The sequence below is a fragment of the Abrus precatorius genome, unplaced genomic scaffold (assembly GCF_003935025.1).
Source record: "Abrus precatorius isolate BTA unplaced genomic scaffold, Abrus_2018 Scaffold2, whole genome shotgun sequence".
Taxonomy (NCBI): Eukaryota; Viridiplantae; Streptophyta; class Magnoliopsida; order Fabales; family Fabaceae; genus Abrus; species Abrus precatorius.
The window spans coordinates 11152430-11179012 of record NW_020874362.1 but is presented as its reverse complement, the minus strand read 5'-3'; the positions used below and the strand labels follow the sequence as shown (position 1 = coordinate 11179012).

General features: G+C 36.0%; 2 protein-coding genes across 4 annotated transcripts; one reads left to right on the top strand and one right to left on the bottom strand.

Moving 5' to 3' along the window:
* Positions 1-110: 110 nt before the first annotated feature.
* Positions 111-15163, top strand: LOC113858072 (transcription factor GTE1-like). Of its 3 annotated transcripts, none has more exons than XM_027490518.1 (8): positions 111-326; positions 965-1183; positions 8214-8291; positions 8577-8801; positions 9655-9753; positions 9858-9916; positions 14226-14376; positions 14495-15163. In XM_027490518.1, the coding sequence occupies exons 1-8, from the start codon at positions 222-224 to the stop codon at positions 14687-14689; spliced, it is 1131 nt and encodes a 376-aa protein (XP_027346319.1). In that variant the 5' UTR covers positions 111-221; the 3' UTR covers positions 14690-15163. The 3 variants fall into 3 exon arrangements, with proteins under 3 accessions (XP_027346319.1, XP_027346321.1, XP_027346320.1); XM_027490520.1 differs by having other exon boundaries at positions 203-326; positions 1050-1183; XM_027490519.1 differs by having other exon boundaries at positions 203-326; positions 1041-1183.
* Positions 15164-25498: 10335 nt separating this feature from the next.
* On the bottom strand, positions 25499-26500 carry LOC113859450. The gene has a single exon (XM_027492223.1). The coding sequence runs from the start codon at positions 26498-26500 to the stop codon at positions 25499-25501; it is 1002 nt and encodes a 333-aa protein (XP_027348024.1).
* Between the last annotated feature and the right edge of the window lie 83 nt (positions 26501-26583).

Here is a 26583-nt window from a genome sequence, read left to right as displayed (position 1 = left end):
TTTCTATTTTATTTTGATAACAATTTTTATTGTGTTTTACTTAAAGAAAATTAATTTTATCAATATGCGGGTAGTGCGAAATTAAAAAAAAAAATAAAAAATCAGAGCTTATAAGGAAAGTGCCCTCCAAAGGAGTGTGGTGAAGCGCGAATCACACGCCACGACACAGTCAAATTCAGCGCACGCACCTGGTTGCTTTCTCTCTCTCTCTCTCAATTGTGATGGACCCACGCGATGCCGATACTTCTCAGCTTCAGCCTCAGCCTGACGATGATTTTGAACCTTTAAGGGTTTCTGTCGATCGAATTTTTAGCAGAGTTAACAAGGTCCTCAATCCCTTCCTTATTCTAATAATCGGTGTTTGCGATCGTTGTTTTGATTACTATTGTTATTAGTCCTCGATTAGCTCCTTTGCAAATGCACTTGCACTGTAAATAAGATAGGACTTGTGTATATAAAACAGTATCTCTCAAAACACTTTGTTGTTTTCAAGATACGGGTACAGAAGGGTATGACGTAACAATATAATATATATGAAATACTATACATTTCATCTTATAAAACATCTGAAAATATATATTCTTTGTGAATTTCTTTTTCTTCTAAAGCAAAAAATTTAAATCATAAATAAAAGTTGGCTCATGCAATATATTTCTAGATCTGATTTGTCACCCTAGAACCCTATACCTTCATTCCTATTGCAATTTTCCCTACTCTTATCCGTATTTTTATGATCTTTGTGTCTTTGTTCTTTCTCTGCACCATACTTCTATGACTATGTACTATTTAGCTAGCGTGCGTGTGAAAGAATAGGTAGATTTGTTTAAAGGTCTGAGTGGTTTGTTTTTAAATATTTGGTGCTAAGTGCAAATTTGCTACCATGCACTTGTGGGCTTATTGATATTTATAAGTTTTAAAATATGAAATTATGATTTGAAAAATAATCTCTTAGTGCCCTGTACAGCTTGAGAAGCTAGTGTCTGAGGTTGAACTGTTCTATGAATCCACTGATAATGTTCAAGGTAATAATACTTCTAAAGGTGGCTCAGTTGTAAAAGAGAAGGGCCGGGAAAAACATCTTATTGGCACTAAAAAGCCACTGCAAGATGCATCGCATACAGAAGCTGCTTCTGCAAAGAGAATGCAGGAGCTCATGCGCCAATTTTCCACAATATTCCGTCAGGCAAGTGCAAAATGCTTTGCAACTTCTTTTAGTTATCTGTATGAATTTACTTTCTCTCGAGTCTCCTTATATTTGGATTTGATCATGTTAGTTTAAATCATGAATTGAACTTGAGGTTTTTGTAGCTGCTGTTTAGAAAATGTTTTCTGCATTTAAGTTGATGATATTACAAATGTAATTTTATTTTGAGCTAATAATTTTAAACATTTTCAATATCTCAAAACTTATACAGGAACTCATAATCCATGTTTTTACTGTCAACCACCTTAAATTTTTCACTTCATTGTTTAACTTCTTGTTTCCCTACAAATATAAAATTTTCTTTCAAAATGATCAATTTTCCTATTTTGTCAATGGTCAATGCTCGTGTCATTCACAATCTTTTTCCCCTATTCAAATTCCTATTTGGTAATTTATGATTCACGTTAAAGAAAGCACAAAGAGTTGAACAATTTGTTAATCTAATATTAATGGCAGTGGTGGCTCACAATGGAAACCCCAAAAACTGTCATATAGTTTTGGCGGCTGCTGGGTTATGGCAGAATTATGGTGGATATAAGAAAATATATAAAAAAATTACAGGTTATAGGAAATGATAGAAAGGAATTAACTCAATACATAAGTAGCATAACCCAAAATTCAAAGCATAATTTAATACAAAATAAAGAGAGAAATTTGTTGAAGATTCTTGTTGAGCCATGTTAAGGAAAGTTGAAATAAAGGGAGAAGTTATTTGAGGAAAAACAGAGAAAAAAAGAGACGTGGGAGAGGAAAAAATTGAAATGAGGGAAATAAAGAAAAACTGGAAGCGGGAGGGGAAAAACAAAAGGAAAAAAAGGCTATCAGAAAAATTGGAGTCACTAGAATGGAGGTAGCAGTTGCCAAAGATGGAACAATCGTCATCAGAGCTGCAGCAACACTTGTCAGAAAAACAGAGGTTGAAGAAGATTCAAACCTCAATGAGAACAAAGAGCAGAAGATGAAAAGTTGCAAAAAAAGAATCATGAAAGAAGTAGATAGATCAAAGAAGAGAAATGAAATGAGAGGTGAAGAAGAGCTACAGCAGATTTTAGTGTTTGGGTTCACAGGTTCTTTCTCTAGACGGGGTTGGGTTCAATCCCATTTTTTTGCAGGAAAAAACCCCAATTTTCTGGAAAAAAAAGTCATTTTTCCACTATGGCCGTTGTTATTGCCATGACAGCAGCCATGGTGTTGCCACTGAAAAATGTCATTCCCATAACGGAAAGCTTGAAAACCGCCACCGATTCCTGTTATGGTGTTGTCATAACAATTATTTGACAACACTGATTGGAATTGATAATTGCGAGTGTTGTCAAATACTTGTTATGGCAGCCAACTGCCAGTGTTGTTAAATAATTGTTATGGCGCTGCCATAACAGGAATCGATGGCAGTTTTCAAACTCTCTATTATAGGCATGGTTTTATGGCAAATTTAGGTGGCAGCACCATGGCGGAAAAATGACGCTTTTGGCAAAAAAATGGGGTTGGATCGCAGATTCGACTCGGTCCATAGAAAGACCCCCAAGCTCAAATCCTAATATCCGTTGCCTCTCTTCTTTGTCTCTTCTTCGATTTGTCTTCTTCGTTTGTGGTTCTTTTTGTGCAACTTTCCATCTTGTGCTCTTCGTTCTCATTAGGGTTTTGAGTCTTTTTCAACCTCTGTTTTTCCGGCAAGTGTTGCTGTTGTAGCTTTAATGATGACGGCTCCATCTCTGGCAACTGCTACCTCCATCTTTGGCAATTGGTGAGAAAAGCAAAACAGAGACAAATGAGGAAAGAGAGCCATCCTTAAAACAAGGACAGAGACATGCCCACTTAAAAATCGGAGAAAAATGGATATCTGAGAACAAGGTAGTCAAAATCGAGATCCTACTTAGGATCGGAAGGGAAAGAAAAACACGTAACTCGTAGGATCGTAGAGTGGATCGTAAGATCCTACCTAATGTATAAAACTATATTTAAACATACAAATGCTCACAAAAAAGAAGATAAATATGGAACAAATAGTCTTAAATTCATAAAAGACAATCACAACTCAAACATTAATGACAATAAATATATTCTCAAGTCAAATTACACATAAAACTCAATAGTACTAAAGTAAAAACAAACTAGTCAAAGTGTCCAAGATTGGTATTTTTCACTCTAGCAAATCATTCAAGTTTTGATCATAATAATCATCTTCTATTTGGTCTTCATTTTCTTCATCTCCAACTCCATCAAGGTCATCATCAAAAGGAGGAATCTCTAAATCATCTAAATTTACAGGATCATCATCAACATCATTGGAATCATTTCCAACTTGACCCAAGTGTTCATTTGGATTCAAATCCAAGTCTAATAAGTCATCAACTTCTAAATCATCACCATTGGATGAACTTTCATTGGCCATAATCCATTCATCATCATATGAAAGATCATCAAGATTAAACTCCATAGCTTTTCTGGATGTCTTTTTCTTGGCCAATTTTGAGTTAGCCATCACATAAACAACATCATTCATAGTTTGTTGTTTCAAATGATTTCGTCTCTTTGTGTGGACCTAAAAAATATATAAATGCAATTGATTATTTGCTAGTTCTTAATAGGTAAAGAAAAATAACGTAATTTATCATAGTTTTAAAATTTTACAATCTCAAAAGCACTTCAATTACGCTCACATCCAGAGGAGCTACATGTCAAGCTCAATATATGAATAGCAAATCTTTGAAGTTCTGGATGTCCATCTCCATAAGATTCCCACCATTGTACTAGAGTTTTGATAGTAAGTGCATTTAGGGCTGCCTTGCCACCAAAAAATTTCTTTTTTGCCTTGAAATCTTCAAGTTGAGCATCAATTTCAGTCATTTCTTCATCATTTTCTACCATCCTTTCTATACAATCATATAATCCACGTTTAACTTCAAAATCCGCTTTAAAACCAGGACTGTAGTGTAAAAAAGGGTTGAGGTAATAAGCTACAGCATGCAATGGCCTATGGAGTTGATTGTCCCATCTTTCATCAATGATATTCCATAGAGGGAGATAACTAATATATAAAAAAAATTAAATTAATTTTCAAACAAAAATAACTAAAATTTTTAATTAAATTTAATAATTTATTTACCTTCTTTTACTCTCATTGAAGGCCTTTGCTATCTTCTCTTTAGCTCAGTCCATTTCTTCATAAAGGAATCCCATAGCTGGAATCTCATCCGAATCAACCAAACGAAGAACTTTGATTATAGGATATGCACCTCTTAAGCAAACAACACCACCTTTCCAAAAAGTTTTATCCATAATCACATCTTCAACAAACTTTTCGTCTGTTGATTTAGCAAACAGGCTAGTCTTCCATTGATCAGATGTGAACATTCTAACCAATGCTCCCTTATGCTCTTGAAGACATCCCAAAGTAAGATAAGACGTAGCAAAGCCAGTCATGGCTGGTCTCACCAAATCCCTTCCCTTTGGGAAGAATTGCAATAAAGAAATTAGGAAAGTCTTTGAATAAATATAAGTAGTAATTTTTTTCCTCTTTGAGATTATCTCTTGGTGAATACAGTAACTTCTTCTCTAAATCTTCCAATATCAAATCTATGCAGTGAGCAGCACATGGTGTCCAATATAGTTTCTTCCTTTTCTCCATCAACAATTCACCCGCAGCCTTATAATTTGCTGCATTGTCAGTTATAATTTGAACCACGTTTTCTTCACCAACTTCCTCTACAATGTCATCCATCATTTTAAACAATTTGTCAGCTGTTTTAGATATATGAGATGCATCAATTGAAGTCAAAAAAACTGTACCCATAGGCTGTTAACTAAAAAATTCAATATAGTTATCCTTTTCTTGTTGGTCCAGCCATTCGTCATTATTGTGCATCCTGTTTTTCTCCATTCTTCTCTATGTGCTTCAATAGTTTGCATGGTCAAATTCACATGATGTATCAAATACTTAACTCTGATTTCATGATAGGAAGGTGGCTTGAATCCAAGCCCATATTTTGTCACCGATTCCAACATCTTATGAAATTCTTCACTCCTTGCCACATTGAATGGTATGACATTGTTGTAAAAAAAAGAAGCAATATCTTGACACACTTCCTCTCTCAAATTCTTTTTGAATATGTTATTGAGAGTGACTTGATTACTTACTCCTCTCTTCTTGAAAATATTCTCACTGCCTTCAACTTCACCCCCTTTTCTTTTTTCACCAGAATCACTCCCACCATCACCTTCTACAAGAAGTTCGTTGAGTTTGCTATTTGATTTCTTCATTAATTTCTCTTGTAAGGAGGACACAACTAGCCACATTTCTTTCCTCACTTCATCACTAACCGAAGAGCAAGCACCCACATCTTTTTGTGTTCTAGCCAGATGATGTTTTAATCGGTAAACTCCACCAGTTATTAATTTTCGACAATAGTTACACTGAATTTTTCGTGCATCTACATCCACAGATGATCCATGCTGCCATGCCACAACACTCCTGTTTCTAGGAGCATTTTTTCGCAAAGAACCAGCCACAACTGCACCAACAGAGCAGCTCACTGAGCCAGTAGAAGTGTGACCAATGGTAGGACTTGCAACCACTCTCCTACTTTCTGGTTGCCCTCTCTGGATTGCGGGTGTACTTTTCCCACGTGTAGACATCTTCAAACAGGACAGAGAATGGGGAAAACAGATTCGCTATGTTGGAAGAGAAGAGAAATGTGCGTCGTGAATGTGAGGAAGAAGGGAAGTGTGGATCGCAGTGTTGAGGAAGAAGAGAGTGTGGGTCGGGTGCTAGGAAGAAACACTTTGCTGAGGAAGAAGGGAGTGTGGATTGGGAACTGAGGAAGAAGACTTTGGGTCGTGGTCGGTGGTACTGAGGAACTTTAGGTCGCAGTCGGCGGTGTTGAGGTAGAAAACTTTGGGTCGCCGTTGCCTGTGTTGAGCAAAAAAACACTGCGTCGTGGAAAAAGGGGCACGCGAGAAGGGAAGAATGAAAAAAAAAAACCCTAACATCTAAGATTAAATAAGTCGGGTAAAAAAAAAACAGGCCGGGTCAAATCGGGTAATCGGGTTTTTTAAAGAATATGGGGCTCCATCAAACTCATTCAGGATCGCATGCTTCCACGATTTCACGAGGAAGATCGTGCGATCCCAGCGATCTCGAAAAATTGCGTCGCAGGGCAGGAACGGGATCGGAGGCGCTGCAAAAGCTCGTGGAATCGTCCGATCTTACAAGTAAGATCGCGATCTTACAAGTAAGAAGGGAGCATCGAATCGAGAGGTGGAGAAGAAAATGGGTTAGTGATATATTCTGATAAGATTATTTACCCTTGAAAAAACTTAAAACAGGGTCATTTTAAGTGAAAAAAGGGAAAATTATTTTTTTAAAAAGAGTGTCTTTTTTACCCTTAAAATACCCTAAAAACTGCTTCATTCTGGGGTTGAAAAGGGAAAGTAGACATTTTTACTAGCACTGTTGCGCTGTGCAGGGACAGAACCTACCCATACCATAGCAGAAGATGGATAAAAATAGAGAAGACAACATAACAAAAAACCCAAAACTGTTTATCTTGTTCACTGCTAGTAAATATCTTTCACATGAATTATGCATGAATTGTCTGACAATGCAAACGACATATGCAATGTTAGGTCTAGTATGAGATAGATGGATTAATTTTCCCACTAGTCTTTGGTTTTGGGCTTTGTCTATAGTAGGACTCTCCTCTTCTCTTCCTATTTGATGGTTTTGTTCTATAGGTATTCAAATAGCTTTGCATTGCAATTTTCTTGTCCCCTTGAGAAGATTTACAACATATTTTCTCCGAGAGATCCATCATCTCAAACTGAGCAATTAGTTTCTCCTTCAAGTTCTGCTTTTCAATCTCATTATCACCTACAATGATCATATCATCCACATAAATTAGTAAATGTGTTAGTTTACCATCTAGTAAGTGTTATGAAAAGAATATGATCTCCCTAGATTTGCTTGTATCATCACCCAAATCCTTGGGGAATATCTATATTTACTTCCTTCTCTAAGTCTCCATGCAAGAATGCATTTTTTTACATCAAAGTGATGTAAGCTCCAACTAAAGTATGCTACTGATGAAAGGATAGATCTTAGAGTATTCATTTTTGCTATTGGTCCAAATGTCTCCTCATAGTCAATTCCATAAGTCTGAGTATAAATTTAATTGTGTAGCTCTACTTGCATTCCATCGTTTTCTTGTCCTTGGGCCGTTTTATAATCTTCCAAGTGGTATTCCTTTCCAATGCGCTCATCTCTTTATTCATAACTTGAACCTAGTTCTTATCCTTTAAGGCTTCTAGTACAAACTTAGGGGTATTTGAAGAATCAATAGCAGAGATAAAACTTTGATGCTGCACATATAGATGTTTAGTAGATGAACATACTAGGCAAAACCCATGTCAATATTGTGTTTTGTGACAACCCACACTTATTTCCTCACTTGTAGGAATGACCTCAGTTCTTGCTCTAAAAGACCAAGGCAAAGGAATCAATTTTCATATTAATAGTGTGTCATACGTTTAGATGTGTCCTAATTATTTTTATCATAAGTTGATTTTCATGCTCATTTGCAATATTTTGTTTTTTATTTCATTTTCCATGTAGTGGACTTCACCAAGTGGTTTGAGATTCTTTTAAGAGTCAACCTTAAGGATTTGTTTAGTAGACATTATACAATAGGAAATGATAGGATCTGAGACTTGGTGCAACCAAGGTAATATTTGATTTTGTTTATTTCTATCTCAAGTGTCCCAACAGGATAAAATTATACTAGAGAAGGATAGAATAACCATGGGAAAAAGTTATCATATCATGTCAGTTAAACAAACGTGAAACATAGGATAGGATAGGAAAAGTTATCCTATTCTGTTCATCAAATGAGCCCTAAATTCTTAAAACACTTCTTTTTTGCTGTTTAAATAAATGATCTTCCATTTTTTGGTTGAATATATTGAGTCTATCAACTTTCCTATAAAAAATCAATATATTTTTGAATTTTCACAGATCACACAGCATAAATGGGCTTGGCCCTTCATGGATCCTGTGGATGTAGAAGGTCTTGGGCTTCATGACTATTATGAGGTAATATTGCCTTTTCTTTGTTTTAATGCTTCTCTCTTGGTCTAGACTATTTATCTTTTATTCATAATTGAGATTTTTTGTTTTATATATCCTTTGTCCCGCCTAAAACCAATTATGTTTGAACATATTTTATTGAAAAATGGTTTAAATATTGATTTGGTCTGTGTTCTGCAAGTAGTAGCACTGATTTCACTAGTTGACCATCTTTCTTCTATAATAATTATTTGGGAACTGTTTGTCTTTGATTATATCTCTAAAAATAATTGTTTAATTTTCTGCCCCTAGGTTATTGATAAGCCGATGGATTTCAGTACAATAAGAAGTAAAATGGAAGCTAAGGATGGCACTGGATATAATAATGTCCGGGAGATATATGCAGACGTAAGGTTGATATTCAAGAATGCAATGAAATACAACAATGAAAAACATGATGTCCATGTTATGGCAAAGACCTTGCTGGAAAAGTTTGAGGAAAAATGGCTACAACTTTTACCTAAAGTTGCTGATGAGGTAAATTGTTTTCAAGATAGTTTTCCTTTATTTTGAACAATGAAGCTTTCTTAAAAATATGTTAAGGAACTGGGTGTAAACTCATGGTCATTTTGAAAGGGTTTGGCCTATAAACAAGTTTGGAGTGATGGAAAAATCTTGATCCTAGGACAAACTCAATTTTGTTTGGATCATGCCCAGCACTTAGATTTAGAAGGATTATGCTCATGGTAATAAATAAATATTTCCTATTTATTTACAGTTATTCTCAACAATCCCATTCCAGTTAAACAAATTACATGGATAGTTACAATAATTTTTTTTTTCCTATTTAAATTAAACTTCTGAAAGTTTAAATTAATTTAAGCACATCAACTTTTTTAGAAGTTTCATAATTTAATGTCTCTAAAGGCACTTATAAACTTAAGAAATCTAAGCATTCTTTTTTATAAGAGTCTTAACAATAAGTTTTACAATTAAAAGGCTCTTATATGCTTGAAACTAATCCAAATTGGGCTACATGTGTGTGTGTGTGTGAGAGAGAGAGAGAAAGACAAACAGACAGATCTTATGATCAACTCTTACTGTGTTCCTATGTAGATCTAAGAGTTTAACAACCCTACTTACAGATATGTTAAGGGACTAGATAGTTTTGCTTCACTGTGTTTCCCTCCCCCCCAAAGGAAGATCCTTTATCCTCCTATCTCTGTATTCGTCATATATTTATTCTAATGAAATTCTTCATCTATGAAAAGAAATTAAACAAAACAAAATAAAATTCTTATATACAATTTCAGAGGCTGCAGTCCAAGCAGCTGTGATTTTGGTTATCCTATGTAATATGCCATTACTTTTATATATTTGATTATGTTAGGAAAACAGACAGTTAGAGGAAGAAGCACAGGCACAACTAGACATTCAGCTTGCTCAGGAAACCACTTATGCCAATAAAGCTAAGGATATAAGCACTGAGGTTGGTTACTGTTTGCTAGTATTGGGTTTTTCAATGCAAAATATTTGTTGTTTGATGTCACGTAAGAGTATATTATATTGTATGCTGTCGACTACCATTTTCAGCTTTATGAGGTTGATATGCATTTGAAGTCTCTCAAAGAACTGGTGATTCAAAAGTGCAGGTTTGTTGTTGCATCTGTACGATTTGTGCCCTATCACTTATATTGAGGTCTAACTTTTATTGAAGTCTTACTCTTTTAAACAAAATGATTGATGTTAAATTCAAAAGGTGATTAAATTTATGAATAATCACTCACTGCTGCAGTTAGGTTTGTTAAAAATGCAAAGCATATTTTGCTTTTATTGGACAGTTGACGATTCAGTAAGAAATGGAAAATGAATGCCTCCTGGCTCCTTCATATGTCAAATATTGCAACCACAGTCTGACATTTCATTGCCTTAGCATATATAATTCGATACCATTTAGTTTTTGACAATGAAAATTGTATTGTATAAGCTGAAGGTTCATCCAATCTTATTAACCCTGTCTTATATGTAGATATGGACTACATGAGTAATTTGTTTTAACAATTAAAATTATATTTTGAGTATTTTTTAAAGGTTCAACAATAATTTTAGTCTTATGCTTTGTTTAGTTGTAAAAAAATGAGTGAACAAAACATGCTGTAAAAAGAAAATATTGAAGAGAAAATGAGATAAAATTGGAATGATTTTTTATTTGTTTAGGAGAGAAAATGAGAATAAAGATAATATTTTTTGTTCTTTTGTTTGGTAGAGTAGAAAATGTAATGTATGTAAAAATGTCACCAAAATGACATTTTCTATATACATCAAGGAATGTGCCCAATTTCTCTTCCTTTTTCTTTCTATGCATTAAGGAATGAGCATGATGCAAGAGGGTATGAGTAGTCTCAAGAAGATGTCTATTTTTACATTCAACAACTCCATTTTATTGAGAGTATCAGCACAAGACTCTTGATGAAGAATCCCATGTGAGGTCATGAAACTCTGAAAGGAAGAAGACAAGTATTATTTGGCATTATCACTTTGTATTGTATGAATAGGAACTCCAAATTAAGTTTTTATTTCATTATAAAAACTGAAAGATAGAAAACAACTCAGAACAGTCTTTCATTAAATAATGCCAATTACATTGAGAATAATCATCAATGAGAGTGACAAAGTATTTTGATCTTAAACTAGAAATGACATGATTGGGACCCCAATCTAAATGAACCAAAGTAAAGAGAGACAAGGGTCGACTAATGACACAACTAGGAAATGAACTAAAAACATGTTTACTTAATTGACATGACTCACAGTAAAGAAGACAACTTAGACAGATTTGACACTAACAACTTCAAGTTGACAAGACTGAGATGGCCCACTTGAGCATGAACAATGAGTGGAGTGTCCATCGCTGAACTAATATGAGATGATTGTGTTAAACCTCTAATCAGGAAGGTTTATGTAAGAAAAAAGAAAGGTGGGCCAGCCCTAGATCAGCAACAAAATAACTGATAACTAACCCTAATACAACAGTTGTCACAAGTGAGGAATAAATAGGAGAAAGAGAGGGAAGTGGGGGACATCTTGGTTAATCACTTGGATTGGACTAGGAGAGATCAGGCTCTTGAATACCTGATAGGGACTGTTACAGGATTTGTAAAACATTCTAAACTAGTGTGGAGGTATCAATTCCCCAACAAGAGTCATTTCTCAATAATACACGATTCTTTCCTGGATTGTCTCCTTTCTTTTCTGTTCTAATCCCTTTGGTCCAATTCTATCAACTGGTATCAAAACACTCGATTTTGGGGTGCATAGCCATAGATCACTAATGGTACACACAAGAATGGAGGCTCAGTTGGAATCTTTAGAGCTTGGGTTTGAGAAAATCCTTCAACGGTTCAAGGATGATAAACAAGAAATGAAGAAACTACTCCAAGAAGCCATTACTAATGTCACACGAAATTCTGAGCAAGGAAATTGCAATGCAGAGGAAGAAAGCAATTCAACTGGGAGATGCAAGAAAAGACCAAGCATCAGCTGGGGGTGGGCAAGATTGATGGAGGAAGTTAAAGATTCCTATATTTTTGGGAGAGGATTTGTATGGATGGGTGAATTGGATAGAGACATATTTTAATGTAATTGGCATTTCTGAGGAGGAAAAGTTACAAGCAGCGTTGATAGCCATGGAAGGGAAGGTGTTGACATGGTATCAATGGTGGGAGTATTGGGAGGATTTCCAATCAGCAATAATAAGGAGATTCCAACCCTCAATGTTGCAAAATCCGTATGAGATGTTATTAAGTTTGAAGCAAACAATGACAGTGGAGGAATACCGGGAACAATTTGAGTTGTATGCCAGTCCCCTCAAAGGGGTGAATTCAGAATACCTTAGAGGAATATTTTTAAATGGCCTGAAGGAGGTAATCTGAGCAGAATTGAGGTTACATCATATAGATAATTTGCCAGAACTCATGGATCAGGCTCAAAGGATTGATGAGAAGAATATGCTGGTTCGAGGACTGGCCCACCTTTTCTTTTTCTTTACATACACCTTCCTGATTAGAGGTCTAACAGATTGTCAAAATTAGTACTGACCCAGGGACTCACATTTGAAGCCATCATCCTCTCCAAACTCTGGTCTTGCAATGTGACAAAATCTTTGGTAAAGAAACAATGCAATTAAGAGAACTAGTAGGACAATGGATAGAGTGGATTAAAGGGGGACCTAAGAATATAAAGGACATTATCAATGGACAGATGGAATACAAGTTTGAGAGTCTTTTGGGCCTTCCTTGATCTAGCCCTAGTTATGGACCCTCCTAAACCTTATAATGGATCCTGAACCAAGCTTTGTCTCGGATAGCAATAAGCCCATAATGAAAAGAGTATATTATAGGAAAAGGAAGAGTGGAGTGGACCAGTTAATGTTAAGGCCAAACCTAGACAAACAATCAGTTTGCTTATAATTAGGAGGCAGTTACAAGGGATGGTTGTTATAAAGATCAAAGTTAGGAGAATTGAGGTGTCTTTTTGTGCGTGAAAAAGTTTGTGTAGGAGAGTTGCCAGGATCTCTCAAATATTTCTGGCATTTTATGATAACTGTCTGCACTTACCCTGGGTACAGAACTGTGTTCATTCTTAGTAATCCAATTCAATCTTTCTTTCCCTTTCCTTGATGTTCTCATTAGTAGTAGAAGATTGTTGTGCTGCTATTTTCAGTTGGAGATACTCCTAATAGTCTCTGTCTAGCAAAATATTTTGATTGTTTTCACCAAGTTCAGTTTGCTTTTCCACAGCAGAAGAATGAGAGAACATCAAATTAGCTGTTTTTTCTTGAAACTCAATCAAATCTTAGGTGTGGCCTTACAATAAGAGCATTGCGATGATACACCTCCTTCCTCACCACTTACAGTTTGAATTCTCAGACCCTGATACACCTCCTTCCTGAACCTATGCCCCATTGCCACATTGTGTGAAGGGTGGTTGTCATTCACTCAGAACAGTTCTCTAGGTCAATGTAACGTTGCTCCACCATTGTGTATTTTGAAAGCTGGTTCGGCCACATCCTTGTCAAGAACAATGTCAGATCCAAATATTTGTTTTCTTATGGCTTAAACTGAGTTAACTGTGTCACTGAAGTGGGTGTCATTGGAGACTGGGATCACCAGCAAGAACAGGTTGCAGACCAAGATCCAATTTGATTTAAAACTGGTGAAGCTATCAGTGTCAGAGTCAGATTGTGGTCATAAGAGTGGTCTCTTCTTGTTAAAATAGGGAATAAGAGGGAGGGAGTTAAATTTTACCGCACTCCAGCTGTCATTTCCTTCTATATTGTCATTTTGTGCACTTAGTTGACAGTAGACATTTTCTTACAATCAGTGTGATTAGTCACTAAAGCTGGATGTCTCATGATTTTATTACATTTAAGAGATCAATTGGAATTGAAACACAGTAACAGAATTGAATGACGGGTAGTAGTACTAATAGTCTCGAGATATTTGGAGGAACAGGAGCTTATAGGTCTGCAATACACAGTCATAAGAGGGTTGATCTTTCTTCTGGTTAACAATTAGGGAAATGAAAAAGAAGCTTCTATTATTAATTCTGAATCAATCTTGTTGCAATCTCCAAATGCCCTTTTTGTTGCATAGATACTGTAATATAAACAAAATCCAAGGCCTTGAAAAGATAATAAACTTTGTTGCCATCCGAGATTACTATATTCTAGTGGAACCAAAAGACAAAATGCAGACTAACAGGTCTAACATTGATAATGTGAAGAATAATTGCAGTAATGGCTGTGAGCAGTAATGTGTACCGTCCAGAAATCTAATGTTTAGTTATAATTGACGTCGTATCCTGAATATCCATTTTGTTAGGGCGTTACGTCCTCCCAGCGTATCATATTGTATTCATTATGGATATTTTTCACTGTTATAGTTGCTGATGTCACTGTAGGAAACTGTCTACGCAAGAGAAGAAAACGCTTGGGATAGCTCTCACCAGATTCTCTGCTGAAAACCTCTACAAGGCATTGGAAATAGTTGCTGAGACTAACCCAAGCTTCCATCCTTCTGCTGAAGAGGTGGACCTCGACTTAGATGCTCAGGTCAGTAATGCTAATCATTATCTAGATAATAATGTTGTTTACTGCCATCTATTATTTTTAAGCACTTCTTTTGTTTAGCATATTTCTAATTACACATCTTTTTTACCATTATATACAGAGTGACTACACTCTATGGAGGTTAAAGGCTTTTGTAAAAGACACAATGGAAGAACAAGAAAAGGTTGATGGGGGTGAAGCTGTTAACCCTAATGATAACAATGACGACAAGAAAAACAACTCCAAGAAGAGGAGAGATTCTGGTGATTCTTCAGGCAAAACAAACCTGAAAAGGAGAAAACTATCGGCATTGTGATTTGTCATTAGTAGACTATATGAGGTATTAGTTTAGTGTGATTGTACCTTACACTGAGTTGGACGATGCAGTGGGAACATTCTGTTAACTCCTTTTTCACTGTCAAGTTATTGGATCCAACTAAATTCCTTATTTTAACATAAGATACTAGATTTTGCCTCAAGTGTGCTCTGTAGGAAGCCAGCTTTTGGAGGCATGGAGATCAAAACCGTTGCTAACGTAATGCTTCCGTGAACAGTATATAAGAGGTCAACCATTTGGATCTTGTTAATGTTATCTTCCGGTTCTGAGGAAAATTTGAGGCATCTATGCCTGCCGGGAAAGAAAATCGAACATATCGTAGGAAAAGATATCAAAAGTAACTCGGTCGAGCAGCTTAGATCACCGAGTGTAGGGGAACTCTCATTTTTAACTTTTGGAGTACATACTCATCTCTGTAAAGGTATGAAAAGTAACGTGATAGTTGATTTGTTGGAACATCGTGTCTAGTTATAATGTTTGATACAGCTTCATATTCATTTTAAGAAAAACGACTTGTAATATATATATATATATATATATATATATATATATATATATATATATATATATATATATATATATATATATTATTTTTTTCAATTTTCAATACATTTCTTATGATTAGGCCATTTTTAAAAATAGTCAAATATGTTCTGTAAATCGATCATTTTAAAAAATTGACTAATCTCAAAAAGTATGTTAAGTCATTTAATACATAATTGTGAATGAAGAAGTCTTCTCACTTGATCAAAAGAATTTATCGTTGCTTGTGAGACACTCAGTTTTAATTTACTGTTTTATTTAATTAATTATTTGAATTAGGATTTTATGTTACTTTCAATCATGTTTTTAAATAAATAATCACAGTAAATGATAACTATATGTCATGTTTCTGAATATTACTGGCAACCATAATTATTCAGTTATATATGTCTCGAGTAAAAATTTCAAAAGTGACGATTTGTTGGATTGACGCACCAAAGTATATAGTATACAAATCATCCTTTCTAAACTTACTACTTTCTACATTTCACTAACATAGTGGAGATCTACATTTCGGGAAAATAGAATATCTATAATGAAAAATTTAGATGTCATTGTTAGAAGGTCAAAGCACAGCTGTAAATCTGTGACTCGGTAAGTGACAAATCTCCTATAAAAAAAATCATTTGAGTGGTACAATTATAGCTCCACTCTTCCATAAAATTAAAGGTGATGATGACTTGGAACTGGGTTTATGTGGATCATTACTTAGATCCATCTAAACTTTATATAATAAAGACCAACAAACACAAAAAAAGTGAGCATAATTATAAATTAATTTGGTAATGAAATTAAACATTAAAATAAAAAACCTCAAATATTTAACAAGGCAATAAGCAATAACATATTATGTATGAATGTGGGTTTATTTATTATATTCTTAACTTTGATGGCAAGCTAAAGAATTTGTTAGAAACTCTGCATTATATCTTGTATTTTTTTACTTTTTCTATAACACCCCGCTTTTACTCACAAATAATTTTAATTGTCGTTCTAATTATTTTCTTTAGTAAACAAAATTAAGGATTATTATTAGAATAGAGAACATTAGATTAAAGTCCTTGGAAAAGCTAATCAAATTATTCTCTATAGCTCTAAATATCAGTAATTCAGCTAAATTATTCGTGCTTTGTAGAAAGTTAATTCAAAGAGCTTCGATTTGTCACTTTATTTGCTAAATTTGAAGTTCTTAGTTGAAAGTATCTAAAATTGGCCCCTAGATTTTGTCATAATAAATTACGAGAGTTAAGTGTTTCTTAATAGTTTGTTATTAGGATTTGAGCCTTTGTGAACCATTTTATTTTTTGAACTTATTAGCTTAAGTTTAATTTACGATTAACCTTTATATATAGAGAGGAAGTTGGAAGAATTTAAGACTTTTTTTTTTTACTTTCTTTTGATTTTGTTATTTTTGATTTAGAGTTAATTTGAGTTCTTCCTTGTTTTCTCTTTCTTTTTACAAATTTGTTCAGCTTTTCCATGATAATTGTCCTTAAATTGGAATTTGTGTTTACAATTGTGATGGAGGAATAATTTAATAGATCAATCTATGAATTAGACCCTGTAAAACGTTAAGGTAACATTTTCTATTTTAATTCAATTTGAAACCATATCTCTTATCTTCTCATATTTATCACAAATACTTTTAATTTGGTCTTGGATTGTGTTAATATGATTCCAGATAATTCATACTTGTTGAATTCATTATTCGTGCAATCTTGAAATGTTTATTTGTGTATTTTGAACTTTTGAGATCGAATTGAGAAAAATCGTATTGAATCGATTAGATATGCCTGTTCAACGATCATTCAAGGAATTCATATTAAATACACATGTTCTTTAATTTAAATTTACAAATTAGATTAATATTGATTTCAAAACAAAATTTGCTTTGTGGAGTAGAAACCGTAAGTTGAATGCTTTTAATTTATTAAATTTCTTTGTATTTTAATTTCTTTATTATATTCTTGCTTGAATTCAAAATCTCCTTAATTTTCTGTGTTTCATTTTTACTGTTTGTAATCGAGGTTCTCAAGAGAACGACTTAAGTTAATCTCCTAGTTTAATGCATTTAATTTACTTTTTATTTGACTCAGTATGAAGTGATCAAATTGGCGCAGGATCATTGGTTTTACAACTGAATTCATATTAGAGTTTGTTAATTAGGATTAGTTTAAGATTTGAATTGATTACTTTTATTTTTAAATAATTAGAATTAGGATTACAATTTGATTAGATTAGATAAAGTTTTTTTTTGCTTTTAAAAAAATAAATTAAAAAAGATAAATTAAAATTAGGATTTGATTAAATTAGATAAAGTTTGTTTTGTTTTTAAAAAATTAAAATTTAAAATTTTAAAAATTTTAAAATTTAAATTAGGATTAGGATTTTATTAAATTAAATAAAGTTTATTTTGCTTTTAAAAAGATAGTTTAATTTTTTATTAGGATTAGATTTGGTAGATTAGTTTGGATTAGATTAATTCAAATTTTGACATGTTTTGGCACTCTTCGACACATTACAACACTAGAGACCCCACGATTCGCATTCCATGGAGTTTAGAGATAGTGTAATTCGATTTAGTATTCTTAATGCCATGTAGCAACCCAATGAAGACCATTTTGTACTCCATATTGATTCATTGACTAATATTGCTCATGATACCTTTTCTAAGTTTATTGATGATAATTTACCTACATTAGGTAGTTTTAGTGATTCTTCTACCTGTGATACATGCACTAATTCTTATACATGTCTGTATATGCTGAGATTGAATTGTATTTGTACCAGAATGATGTTTTAGCTGTAGATATTTTAGTTATAGATATTTTTGATATTGTACAAGTTGAGTGTGCAGGTGTTGATCAGATTAACATGCAAGTTGCTGATGTAGTACCCACTAAATCACTTCCTTCTATAGTAAAGCCTTCTACCTTGGAGTTGAAGCCTTTACCTACCAACGTGCATGATTGAGGGAATAATTGACCCCTCACCTATTTGGGATGACTTTCTTAATGAACAACTTCTCCAGTTGCATTCAACTACTTGTTCTTCCATTTTTTCCCCCTCTATTCTATCTTATACTCTCTATCGTTGGTTTACTGATATTGTGAATTATTTAGTTGCAATTTTTCTACTTGGCTCCTTTAAAGCCTAAAGAGATAAGCTTAAGAGTGAAGCCCCCTATTTGTGTCATTTTTACAATGACCAGGTGATCGCAGATGTATTCCAGATGATGAGATTTAGTTTATACTTTAGTTATGTTATGTCTCAACTATAGGCCATCATCTCACATCACAACAAACAGGGTGAAACCTATTGGATGGGGGCTTGTACTAGCCCATCATTTTTAGAGATGCTTGGAGAGTGTACTACTTGTGATCAATGTTGGAGATCAAGCATAGTCATCATTGCAAGACATGAGATGCCACTATAGCCTATGTTGTTAACTTTATGGGCCTCTTTCTCGTTTCTTTTGACTATTCCTATATTTTGCTTGTTGTGGATTATGTCTCCAAGTGAGTAGAGGCTAAGGTCACTTGTACTAATGATGCTCAAGATATTGTTGATTTTTGCAAGTCTCACATTTTCTGCAGGTTTGGCATACCTAGGGTCATCATTAGTGATCAGGGTACTCATTTTTATAATAGATCTATGCAAGCTTTGCTTTAGAAATATGGAGTTGTGCATCATGTCTCGATATCTTACCATCCCCAAACTAACAGATAAGAGGTTCAAATAGGGAGATTAAGCAAATCTTAGAGAAGATGGTGCAACTGAATAGGAAGGACTAGAGTTAGTGCTTTGTGGGCGCATAGGACTGCTTATAAGACACCTATAGGGATGACTCCCTACCATCTTGTCTTTAGTAAAGCATGCCACCTTTCAGTTGAGACAGAGCGTGAAGCATATTATGTGGTGAAGGCTTATCACATGTCCATGGATAAGGTGGGTAATGAACGAAAACTTCAAATCTAAGAGCTTGAGGAGCTTCATTTAAAGGCACATAAAAACTCTAAATTCTATAAGGAGAGAACGAAGAGATTTTAGGATGCTACCATTGCTAGGAAGGAAATCTCTATTAGGAAAAATGTCCTATTGTTTCAGTATCAGGTTAAGCTTATTTCTATTAAGTTGCGTTCTAGGTGCGTTGGTCCTTTTGTAGTTACTAACATTTTTTCTTATGGTGTGACATCACTGATAAGTGTTTTAAGGTTAATGGACATCACCTCAAACTTTTTCTATGAACAAGTGACACTTGTAATCTGCAAGCATTGAGGAGCTTACATTAGAGGAGCCCGCCATTTCCATGTTGTCTTGAAGGAGTTTTTATTTCTCTTTTCACTACCATTCTTAAATTATACTTATTCTCATCTTATTATTGTTTCAGTGAGGAGCTCAACCAATTAGAACGTGGAACGGAAGCTTTAAAGGAACAAAGAGGAAGCTTATTAGAGGGACTTAAAGGATACATGAAGGAGAAAAGGAAGGACCACTAACTTGCACTTCAAAAACAAAGCCAAACAAGGTAAAAGAGTGGAGTATGACAGTTAGGCCAAGGATGTATGTTAAATGAATTTTTGAGTTATAGGAGTCCTTTATCTCTTTATTTAACTTAGAAATATTTGATCATGTGTTAAAAAAAAGGTTAGATTTGTTTCATGGAACAAATAAAAGACAAGGAATGATTTAAAGTAACAATAACAAAAATTGTAAAATCGCAATTTTGATATTTTCTCAAAGAAGGAAAAATAAGTTTACTATAATTTCCTCCATTAACGGCAAAATTGTTATTTATTTAACTTAAAAGAGAAATAAATATTTGGAATAAATGTTATTATGTGTTCTTATTTTTCTATTATTTTCATTAATATGATATTATATTCTCACATAAAAATGAACCTTTCACATTTCTATAGCTAAAATGGTAATTTCTTTTATTCAATCACTATTCTAACCATGAATCCAATATTAATATTATGAAACTATCGTGAATTTTATTTTTGTGGGTTTTTATTTTCTTTTATAATAATAAATGATTATACTATAAATGATTATGAAACTCATAGTTTTCAATTATTGCATCATGGTATATTCTTAGGGACATTTCTTGGTGATGACCAATGATAATGACTATCAATTATATTTGTTAGGGACATTTTTATAGATTCTATTAGGTTGCATATGTCAAGCCAGCATATTTATAAATGAATTATTCCTATTAAGTCATGTTACATATATTTGGATAGTATGAAATTCCATATGTTGGAATGTAAATGGGTAAGTTGTGTAGTTACTGGATGGAAGTTGTGAGTTGCAGTGCCGTTTGGTTGATCATTAAATAAGACTAGTAGCGAAAGTTTTGATTGGATATCAAACATTTTATATAAGCATTACTTCTTTTAAATGGTACTGTATCTACTTGCATCATACGAAAGCTGTATAATTGTTGACTAGGAAGTTTTGTGTTTGCAGTGATGTATGATGCTGTTATTGAAAGTGGTTAGCAGTGCGGGTTAAAGATTTAGTGTTAAGTATGTTGTGCATGTAATAACCTAAGAGTTATAGCCAAGTACTTGTATTGTCTTATTATAGGAAGAATTAAGAGTTCAGGATGCTGAGTGTCTCACTCAAGCGACATAGTTTTTGCAAAAGTGAGATTGAGTCGTGCAGAATTGAGCATTCTGGAGTGTTCTCGCTCAAGCGAGATCAGTCTCGCTCAAGCTAGACAAGATAAGGCCTTTTCAACTGTCCCCTCGCCCAAGCGAGAAAGGATTTTGCTCAGGCAAGAATGCTGCTTGCTTAGGCGAGGTGAATCTCGCTCAAGCGAGGTGTTTCTTGCTCAAGCGAGAATAACAAAAATCTGGGAGGTTCCACTATCTGGTTTTCTCGCCTGGGCGAGAGAGAAAAGCTCGCTCAAGCGAGAATTAGCTCGCTCAGGTAAGAAAAGAGCTCGCTCGAGCAAGTGCACGCAGATCTAAAGGGGTATTTAAGGAGCCTCAGTACCAGAAACGTTCATTTTCCTCACCAGAAAACTTTCCTCTCTCATTTTCTCTCTGTTCTCTCACTTCTTCTCCTTAGAGAAAACCTTCTCGAATTCGAATTCCTTTCCAATCAAAGTGAGATCGTCTATCTCATCAAGATCTAGATCTGAACCATTCGAGTCGTATTTCTTACTCAAACGCTTGATCTATCTCTTTGGGATTCACTAGAAGCAAGACCTTGGAATTTGTTTCATGCGATAGATAATCTCAATTTAGCTAAGGATGAGTTTTTGTATGAACAAGCTGTAGAATAAAACTCAAACTATGTATGATTGAGTGTATTTCTCTGCTATATGAAAAATGTTTGGAATGCTGTGGTAGAAGATGATATGTTGAAATATTGTGACAAATGTACTGAGGATGTTAATATATGTGAAAATGTTCAATTAATATTTTGAGCTACTTAGATTCATTACGTAATATGTACTGAAATGTATATATATATATATATATATATATATATATATATATATATATATATATATGGCTGTGCTGTTAATGCTGGATGAAAATATATGTATTGCTGTATTGTTAAAGCTGAGAATAGATTTAATTCTGCTGTATTATGTTGATTTAACTGTGCTGCATCACATTCATTTTCATCATTCTAGAGTTGCATAGGATATTGAGCTATACTTGTCTAGATCTAGATACCGGGATGGGTCACTCCTAGACCAGAAACAATTCCTTTGGATTATTTAGGCTGTGAAACTAGTTGGAAATAAAATGCTGCATTTGCATTAGATGGACTAGTAATGGGCTGAACGTGCTGCATCAATTGATTGAGATTGTTGTGTTGATTGTTGTAAATCATAAGTGTGGTGCAAATAATTTTAATATTTTCATATTCTATAGTTATGATTCTTATTTATATAAGCTCACCTTTACACTTATTTGTGTTGTTGTGTGTGTGTGCTGTAATGATCGTATGATGGTACGTGAGCAAGAGTGACAGGTGGAGTGTCCAATTTACCTGCTGGGAAGTCTGGCTACAGAATAGTTCGGGTTGAAGATTTTGGAGATTTGTAGCTTAACTTTAGTAGTTTAGGTTTTAGTGTGAACCTAAGTCACTTGGTTACCGATCTAATGTTTTGATGTAACTATTATGCAAAGACTTTGTATTTTGAGCTCCATTTGGAGCAACTGTTGTAATTATGTAAATACTATGTCATTTTTGTATCGGTAGAATAGGGCTTTAGGTCCAGAGGATTGAAGAGATGTGGGAGAGAATTTGAGAAATGAATCCCAAATCCCTAAACCCCATTTTAAAACCTTTCTGATCGTGACACTCTCGCTACAGCGACAACTCTCGTTGCAGCAACGCCCTCTGTCGCCACAGCAAAAATCTTAGACGAAACTACATCCTGGTTTCTCAAAATCTTGCTACAGTGAGACCTTCTCGCTACAGCGAGAAGGCAACAGTTTGCCCGTTTCCTCCCAGGGTCCTCTCGCTACAGCGAGAACGCCCTGCATCTAGGCACTTAGCCTATTTCAAGCCGAATCCAGTCATGCACACATAAATACACACATCCATATACTTAATACACATAAACATCATTATTATGCACTTGAGTGCATGTTCCAATACTCATTCTCACACATATAAACATTGATAATTTATATTACCAAAATTTGGGCCGTTACAACTCTCCCCACCTTTAAGGAATTTCGTCCTCGAAATTCAACCAAACATATACAGTTACAAGAACAACACCAGATGCAATTCTCTCATTCTACTCTCCGTTTCCCATATGGCCTCTTCCTCATCACTTGAGCTCCATATTACCTTCACCAATGAGATCTCTTTACCCCTCAGCTATTTGATGCGGTGATCAGCAATTCTCACCAGATACACGTCATATGACAAGTCTTCTCTTACTTGAACCAGGTCAAGATCAATCACATGGGAAGGATCTGGCACATATTGCCTAAGCTGTGACACATGGAATACCGAATGTAGATTCGAGAGATTCAGAGGCAATGCGATCCAGTATGCAGCAAGACCAATTCTACTCAGCACTTTGAACAGTCTAATGAACTTAGGAGATAGCTTCCGAGATTTCAAAGCTCTTCCAACTCTGATCATAGGCGAGACCCTTAGAAACACATGGTCTCCCACCTGAAACTCCAACAGTTTCCTCCTCCTATCATAATAACTCTTCTGCTTGTCTTGTGCAACCTTCATTTTCTCTTTGATCATTTTGATCTGCTCATTCTGCCTTTGGACCATATCCGGTGCACATAGAGTCGCCTCTCCAGTCTCATACCAACATAATGGGGTTCTGCACTTCCGCCCATACAAGGCCTCAAACGGTGCCATTCCAATACCAGCATAGTAACTGTTGCTGTATGTGAATTCTACCAGCGGCAGACACTCTTCCCAAGTTCCCTACTGCTCGAGCACACAAGCCCTCAACAAGTCCTCCAGGGATTGAATGGTCTGCTCAGTCTCAACTTAGTCCCCAACGCCTATTGCAGGCTCTCCCAAAACCTCGAGGTAAACCTTAGATCTCTATCTGACACCACACTAGTCGGCACTCCATGCAGCCTAACTTTCTCCCGCACGTATAACTCCGCAAGTCTTTCCAACTTATACTTCATGTTGATCGGGAGAAAGTGTACAGCCTTGGTTAACCGATTCACTATCACTCAGATGGCATCATGGTTGTTCCTGGTCTTAGACAACCCAGAAACAAAGTCCATGGAAATACTATCTCATTTCCACTCAGGGATCTCCAATGGTTGCAACAACCCAGGCAGATGCTGGTGTTCAACCTTCGCCTTTGGCAAGTCAGGCATCTAGCCACATATTCAGCCACGTCCCTCTTTATTCCATTCCACCAAAAACTTTTTCGGAGCTTCTGGTACATTTTAGTCGCGTTGGGGTGAAAACTCATCCTGCTTTTATGCACTTCCTCAAGCACCATCTGCCTCAGCTCATCCACTTGAGGAATGCACACTCGGTTCCAGAACTTAATCACCCCGTTCTCATCACAATGGAACTCCAAGTCCTTCCCCTCACCTTTCTGTTTCATCATGTCTTTCAGGAAGGCATCTTCCTGCTGAGCATCTCGGACGTACATCAAAAAGTCGTTGTGAATCGTCGTCGCTCCGAGATACAAACTCCCTGGCCTCATCTCCATGGCTAAATTCATGTCCCGAAATTCCTCAATTAACTCCATTTCTTTCACCATCATTGCTGCCATGTGCAATGATTTCTGGCTCAACGCACTAGCTACCACATTTGCCTTGCCAGGGTGGTAAGACAATGTGAAGTCGTAGTCCTTGAGAAATTCCATCCATCTCCTCTGCTGCATATTCAACTCCTTTTGATCAAATAGATACTTCAAGTACTGAACACCTCGAACCTCGCCCCGTATAGGTAATGCCTTCATACCTTAAGAGGAAAAACCACCGCGACTAACTCCAGATCGTGTGTCAGATAGTTGACTTCATGCGGGTGCAACTGCCTCGAGACATAGGGGACCACTCGCCTGTCTTGCATCAAAACACAACCAAGTCCATGCCCGGATGCATCACAGTACACGTCGAATTTCTGCTCCGGGTCGGGTAGAGCTAACATCGGCATCGAAGTCAACCTTATTTTCAGCTCCAGGAAACTAGCTTCACACCCCTTGGTCCATTTGAATTCCTTTACTTTGTGGGTCAGCCTTGTTAAGGGCAAGGCTATCGTAGAAAACCCTTCAATGAACTTTCTGTAATAGCTTGCTAGTCCCAGAAAACTGTGAACTTCAGTAACATTCGTCAGCCTCAGCCATTCAGCCACTGCTTTCACTTTTGCAGGGTTTACCGTGATTCCTTCCTTCGACACTACATGCCCCAAAAATTGAATCTCTGTCAGCCAGAATTCGCACTTACAAAACTTTGTATACAACTGCCTCTCTTTTAGAGTTTGCAGGATAATCCTCAAGTGCTCGGCATGCTCCTCCTGAGTCTTTGAATAGATTAGGATGTCGTCAATGAACATCACCACAAACTTATCCACAAACTCGTGGAAGATTCTGTTCATGTAGTCCATGAATACCGCAGGCGCGCTGGTCACCCCAAACGGCATAACCAAGTACTCATAGTGACCATACTGCGTCCTGAATGCCGTCTTAGATACATCTTTGTTCTTCACCCTGATTTGATGGTATCCCGATCTTAAATCGATCTTCAAGAACATTGAGGCTCCCCTCAACTAATCCATCAAATCGTCAATCCTCGGAAGTGGATACTTGTTCTTGATTGTTACTGGTAATCCACACATTCTCATACTTCCATCTTTCTTTTTCACCAAGAGCACTGGTGCTCCCCACTGTGACACACTCGGCCTTACAAACCGTTTCTGGAACAAGTCCCCCACTTGCTTCTTGACCTCTGTCAACTCCACCGGTGACATCCTATAAGGTGCCACGGAAATTGGGCTTGCCCTTGGGATGAGGTCAATAATAGCAAACCCTATTTCCCTCTCAGTCGGTAGCTCAGAAACATCTTCGAGAAAAACTTCCAAGAAGTCCCTCACCACCGGAATATACTCCGGCTCTACCACGCTTTCGGCCTCCATTGAGAACATAATCATAAAGGCCTTGGTGTTTACCATGTTCTCCCACGCTTCCTGGCTCATAAGCCTTGGAACCTCTGCCATTGTCGCACCGAAGATCAAAGTCTTCTCCCCACAGTCCAATAGTACATGGTTGGTAGCCAGCCAATCCATTCCTAGAATTACATCCAGTTGAGAAAGAGGTAAACAAATCAAGTCCACCTCGAACTCCCTACCATGTACCATCATTGCACACCCCAGATACACCCATGACTTCACAACTGACTTACCCGTAGGGGTAGTCACCACATTACAAGGCAGTTCAGTCATATATAAATCCAGACTCTTCACACAGTCCATAGATATAAAGGAGTGCGTAGCACCCAAATTAAACAACACATCAAGAAATCGACCCTTAATAATGCATTTAGCTCGGATCAGCTCATCTGACTGTGAAGCCTTTGCCCCACTCATAGCAAAGACTCTACCAAGAATGCTTGGCTTTTGCCCCATACTCGGCCCCGTACTTCCTCTTGATTTCGGCCTCTTAGCTACACTTGCATTACCGCTTCTCTTAGTGGCCCAACACTCATTGGCAATGTGCCCCGACTTCCCACAGTTGCTACAAGTTATCCTCGGCTGTGGGCAGTCCTTCACCATGTGTGGCCCTCCACATCTGAAGCATTTAAGCGGCCCTCTGAAAGAACCTGATCTCGAGCCATTCCCACTGCTATTCTCTTGAG